Below are 6,499 nucleotides of genomic sequence, written 5' to 3' on the forward strand. Positions count from 1 at the left end.
AAATCATGGTTGGATTTGTTTCCAATAGAGGAAGAATGTTGGGCAGAATTAGTTATATGACAGTAGTGCTAAATTCACATTAGTGTTTTATTCTTAATTTATTTAATTCTGTTTGAACAACTTGATGAAAAGGAATTGTTTCTGAGTACTTTAGAGAGAATGTAATGCAAGAAATACCTTTAACAGAATGAAGATAGACAAACCAGTCTTGTTCAGTCGTGCCTCTCTGTAGTTTCACATTTTACAGAGTACTCTAGAACTAGAGTCTTGGTTGGCTGTCCTTTTTAAATCTTGAACTGAGAGAAATTAAGAAGTGTAAATTGGTGAAATTTTAAAAAATAAAAAGAAGACTCATCAGAGACAAGATCAGCTAATAGTAGAAGGGTAAAAGAGTAAATTAGGTGAAGATCAGAAGAGTAAAATGTAGATTAGAATTTGCTTTCAGTGAATGGCAAAGTGGCAGGTAGGCAGTAGCAAAAAAGGAGTAGGTCCCACTGTAGCAAGATGGAAAAATAGTTGCTAAATCTTCATTTTCTCACTGCAGTTTTTCAAAAAGTCACCATTCTCCATAAGTTACAATGAACAGTTGGGTCTGGCTCTTACTCAGTTCTAGAGTTTTTTCCCTGATTAAGATAATAACAAAATTATAAAAAAAACCCTGTTATAGTCATAATTTCTATGTAGTCCTGGACAATTTATATGTTTAATGAGCAAAACTTCACTGTTAGATTGTAAGATAAATTGGTAAGTTTTTTTGTTGTGTTTGCAGTCCTCTAGTCACTTGTATCTTTGGCTTGGTATTCATTAAGAAGGTGAGAAACATATCTTTTTTCTCTCTAGATTTGGAGAAAATAAAGGCTTATATCGATTCCTTTCGTTTTGGTGCACCTCCACATGCAGGTGGTGGAATAGGTAAGTATCTGTATTTTATTTTGTTATGTGTTAGCCTGAGCTTAATTTAAACTGCTCAGCCTCAAACAGTGTTCAAAATAAAATTCAGAATAGTAGCCTTGTTAGGTGAATGTGTGGGGCTGTTGATCCTGGAGAATTTAAGGAGAGACGCTAAAATGTAAGGGTCATCATAGAATAAATAGGCAAAATATTAATGGCACAGTCTGGCAAGTTTCAAAAGTAGGTGATCAGAAGAAAAAAAATGCCAATTTATTAACCAGGCACATCACTTTCAAATTTGACCAATGAGGAAAATTTAAGGAATCAAGAAAATACTGTATCATGTATGGATTTGTCATAGCCTACTAATAGCAGAAGCTACTGGTCTGTTAGTGTATTTGATGAAGCTGTTCTGCAGTGAGGAGAAATAAGCGATTGCTTCTGTCTTATTCAGTGGTTTGACTGAATGTCACTGATAGTTTGGCTGATGCTAATCGTTTCAGCAAAGGTGAGGCTTCGTGCCTCGGGTAAGAGTATTTTACACATTAAAATGAAAAAAAAGATAGGTCTTAGGCATCTTAATGATTACAATTTAGTTATGCACCTTGTTTTCATTAGCAGGATGAAATCTGTTCATGCATATGGAAATAGGATACTTTGCAGGTCCTGATCAATAAACACAATGATTTCTTTGATTCAGCCTTTCTGCATTTGCCTTACTTCTGTAAAGTATATTTAGTACATTCTCAGCATGTTCCCAGAACAACTTCCCAAGTATGCCTTCAGTAAATGCATTAGATCTGCAATCCTCTATTGAGACAACTGTTTTGAAATAACTACAAGATGTGTCGATGATCATGCAGTACTTGTGAGCGGAGGAGATGCAGCATTTGCAGCTGGTCCAAAATCATTTAGGCTGGTTAGAACTGACATCAAGGAAGCTGAAAGCTTGATGTAGCACATCTCTTCTGCAGAGTAAATGCTCCTCATGGCACATCCCAGAGATCAGGTCAAGTACCAGCTAAACAGGAGATGCTGTGACATGGTTAATTAACACTGGTTTCTAGCTGTTTCCAATGGAAACCTTAACATAGGAGGGCAGTGTGTGACCACTGGGATGCATCTGGGTTTCATCTCAGCATGGCTGTGGTGCACATGTAGCCCGACGGGTTAGGAAGTCTTTCCATGTTCCACAGTACAAACACAACCTCTTAAGATTTCAGGACGGAAGAACACTATGACCAGTGAAATGTTTACTATCTTAAACATATCAGCAGATAATTACTTTGGTATGTTTTGCTGAATCTGCATTGTTGTACTGTAGGAAGGTTTGGTATAAACTTCCCCAACTGTAGGTTTTTACTGTAGTTGCTTATGGCACTTCATGTCGCTTACTCTGAAGCTTTTAAGACTGGTTTGGACTATGCTTCAGTTCCTGTATTCAAGATACAGTTCTCCCGACTACCCGCACCCTGTTTCAATTTTCTACACCATCTTTTTTGGAAGACTGAAGTGATTCAGAGCCGGGTTGAGTCTCTAGTACCACTGCTTACTGATGCATGTTCCAAATGAACTCTGTATTGTGGCAGAAGGCACTGTATGTAAAATCTCTAATTTCTGGTTCTAGCTCCTCTCTGTAGTCAGACATGCTAATCCATACATCTCAGTCTTTGGTCACATTACTGCCTGAGGCTGGCTGTAGGTATATAGTACCTTCAGCTTCTTAAGACTTTTGATCAAAAGGCTGACTGTGCTGATGGGTTTTTTTCATTTCTTGTAGGGCTGGAGAGAGTAACCATGCTGTACCTAGGGCTGCATAATGTTCGTCAGACCTCCATGTTCCCACGGGATCCCAAACGACTGACACCCTAACCTGAGCTGCTTTTGAAAGTGTGAGATGATTTGCCCTGCAAATATGATATGATTGAAAGAATATCCCCTGCTACTGATGAACCTGTATTGATTTGAGCATTATAATGTGCAATAAAAAAAGAAAAAAATCTCATTTGCTAAAGTGCCACAATAATTTTTTTTATCCTTAGCTGTTTATTTAAAAGAAAATATTTTAACAGATCAAGACTCTTTGTATTGGCAACTGTACACATTTTTAATGAAAATGTGATACTTTGAGTTAGTATTCTAGTGTCACATTAAATTGTATCATGTTTTTAAACATTTTAATGATTATGCAATAAAAATTCTGCATTTTTAACTTATGTCAGCAAGATTGAGTATTCTGAAGTACAGAATTGCCTCAAAGCTAAAATAACTGGATGCTTTCAATTTAAAAATCAGGAGGAAACCAGCCAATTGTTAATTTACATGAGTGTCAGGTAGAAAAGCAGGTGAGAAGAACATTCTTAACAAAAAGTCTTCGTATGAAATTGTGAAAATAGATTGAAATAAATCTCAAAGTAACTTAGATACAATATCTGTCTTTCTGGTTTTTGCTTTGTATCCTCACAAGATAATCGTGAATTGATAAGGGCTGTGTTTTGTTTTGTTTTGTTTTTTTTAATTATACGATAACTGCCCAAAGTTTCACTTTTTTCTATGTTCTTCCTTTTTTTTTTTTTTTTTGAAAGTTATATACAAGATGCAGACCTGTTCTTTATTTTATGTTACTACCTGAGAATGAATAGAAGGTTACAGACACTCATGGAATACACAAGGGATATATAATATTATCAGAAAATAAATGGATGGTGAGTTTGAGAGTAGGTAATGTGTTTTCCTGCCTGACCCAGCCTCTAGGATAACAAACAAAACAAATCAGCAAGGATCTCATGTATCTATTGTCAATGAAAGAAAAGCAAATAACGTAGGACAGCCTATTTCAGGGTTTTTTTTTCATGTATAATGCTGTGAACAGCCCAACTGTTGCGCATTTAGAGAAATTGGTTATTTCTGTAAGTCGTAGTACTTCTAAAATTTTTTCTGGACATCCTTTTTCTCAAATTAATCACTTGCTTGAACCTCCTCAATTTGCAGTGATGCACAAAGCTACTTCTCTTCCTCTTCCAGCCCAAAGGATGTGTCCTGCATTTGGAGAGGAACCAGTGTATTTGAAACTTCCTTTTATGGACTGCATCTGATAGTTGTTTTTTAAATTTAAAACATTTTTTGTAAGTGTGGCTGCCAAAGAGCAAAGGGTTAAATTCCTTAGATGGGCACTGAAGTAGAGTTACTCTAATGTTCATACATATTTATAATTACTGACTTAATTATTGCTTAACGTTTTACATGATAAAGCTTTCAGCAGGAGGTATGGCTTAGACTATGTTATTGTTCCTACCTTGATTTTTAAATGTCAGAGAAGTCACATAGTGGTTATGCTACAAAAAGGTCAGTGAGGCTGTGTATAAATTGTGTAGAATTTCACAAAAGGGCAAACCATCTTTTGCAGCTGCCATTGAACAAGACTTAATTTTAATGTTTTGTGACAAGAGTTCTCCATTAGAAAACAATCATACTAAAGGTCAGTTAGGTAAAGTACTGGAAATGTAAAAGTTAAACTTTGTTTGGAAGTCACATAATTCAAGGAATAATATACTTTACAGCTTTGCTTATGAGTCTGGTGTAATTAATTTACCATGGAATCTTCCCCAAATTATGAACTTTAAAATCTCAGAGTGTACCCAGTTTTACTTTGCAAAGCTAAGTGGATTATAAACACAGTTTATCATCACAGACTTAGTACTGCTGAATCCAAGTTTCAAAACAGGTGTTTATTCAGCCAGTTGGAATTAATTTAATTTCTTTTGTTCATATGGAACTGGTAATGTCTTCTACATTGGAAGCGCATCCTTCTAGTAAGGAGCAAAATTTCATGCCAACAACAAAAAAAAAACATTGAGAACTATGTTTCTTGCTCTAGATTTGGCAGCAAATACATTCCTGTAAAAACTGCTTATGCCAGTTCTGTTAAAGAGTTATTCAAGCTCATGTTGTAGTTTGATTTATTCACAGTAGCTGCACAAGAACAAGAATTCGGATGGAGATCCCAGTTCCTTTGTATGTCGAATCCTTTCATGCAGTTTTTCTTAGCTAACCAAAAATAATTATGCTTATAAATCAAAATGCATTTGTCCTGGGTTTAATTTTAACAGGATACTTTAGTGGGAGCTGTGCATTGTTAGAACTTAATTTGAAACATTGCAAATAGTAATTTCAGAACTTTATGTGCAGGTAGCAACTCTGGTTTGGCAGTTATGGAAAAGTCAAACTTGTATAGTCCTTTCTTTTCAGTAACTTTCAGGAAGTTTAGCATTTAACATGGAATCCACATTGCTGCTGTTTCTCCACCAGTTAAAATTGATTTTGTTGTTTTTTTCTTTCATGATATATAGATTGTAATTTAAAAATGCAGTTTTTTTAAACTAAGAAACTTGATAAGGTGTATCCAGGGAATCATCTGCTCAAAACAAACACAAAGCTTCAGTTTACTTCTGAAGTTTAACTACAACATTTTCCTGTGAAAACCCACCTGTGTTCACGGAGCTCACTGAATCTGCCCAGCAGGAAGGAGGCCTCGAGCTGTTATTTTGGAGTGGAAGTGGTTCCCCAGGGCTGCACACCCCTGTTGGTGGTTAACCCGGGTGAGCAGCTACGCACCACAGCTGCCTGTTCCCTCCCCAGTGGGACTGGGGAGGAGGAAAGGAAGAATAGAAGCAGGAAAACTTTGTTCTTCCACCCCAGGCCAGTCAATTCTTGGTGTCTTGGGCCACCCCTGCATGTGAAAGCAAACAGTGGCCTGCAGCCTGGTGCCAAAGGGATGGAGGAGAAGGCATTGGCAGTGTCCACTGCAGCATGCTGCTTGGCTGCCTTGGTCTCCAGTCCATCCTGGGGTTCCAGCATGTCCTGTACAGAGGCACGATTTCATTCAGGCCATGAAGTCCACTGGTAACCTCTACCCCATACACCCTGCAGCCAGCGATGGGTCCCCTTTAAGCATGTTCCTGTGTGCTAAAAAAAAAAAGAGAGGGCCTGGAAAAACAGCATGTTTCTTGACAGCCTTCTCTAGAGTACACAACTTGCCCAAACATTTTAATTATTTACTATTCTTTGTTTAGGTATCTGCATGCAGGGTGTGGGTGGGTTGGTTTGTTTTTTTGTTGAGAGAAATTATAGACAACCAGCAGAAACTAGGATGATTTATTATTTCATTTAAAATAAATAAGCCTCACAACTTGTGCACGTTTTTGCTAGTGTGATCTGACAAAATATGGAATTTACTCACTGCAAGTTTTTAAAACATTCTCAAGTTCTACTATTTTTAATTGCATTCAAAAGAGGGTGCAAGCATAGGATAAATTGTAAACAGTTGGGTAGTTTTTCTGCTTTGCCACCTCAAGCCCTTAGCCATCTTCAAGAAGGAAAAAAAAGCAACTAAATAAACCCAACCCTCAAAAAGCTGCAATTATGTACCAAAGCACATCAATCTCCATTAAAATAATACCAACTTTCTAAAAAGACTAGCCCAGCCAGAACCTTTACTCTGACTTCTTAAATGAAAAGTGAGTGAACTATGCAGAGCTGAAGCTTATACCCAACAAACCAAGTTGCCAGGCAGCCTTTACCATGTTGCAGTTAAGACTGTTCACCATAT

At 37.0% G+C, this 6,499-nt stretch overlaps 1 protein-coding gene across 1 annotated transcript in view; it reads left to right on the plus strand.

The window, feature by feature from the left end:
- The window catches only part of DARS1 (aspartyl-tRNA synthetase 1), a 42,858-nt gene extending 39,538 nt beyond the window's left edge, over window positions 1–3,320 (plus strand). Inside the window, exons 15-16 of the mRNA XM_042808463.1 lie at window positions 841–912; window positions 2,672–3,320. Of these exons, the coding sequence (XP_042664397.1) occupies window positions 841–912; window positions 2,672–2,763 (164 nt within the window). The 3' untranslated portion in view covers window positions 2,764–3,320. The remainder of the gene's footprint in view (window positions 1–840; window positions 913–2,671) is intronic.
- Window positions 3,321–6,499: the final 3,179 nt, after the last annotated feature.

Source organism: Tyto alba, unplaced genomic scaffold, assembly GCF_018691265.1.
Source record: "Tyto alba isolate M040663 unplaced genomic scaffold, T.alba_DEE_v4.0 Super-Scaffold_7, whole genome shotgun sequence".
NCBI classification, from domain to species: Eukaryota; Metazoa; Chordata; class Aves; order Strigiformes; family Tytonidae; genus Tyto; species Tyto alba.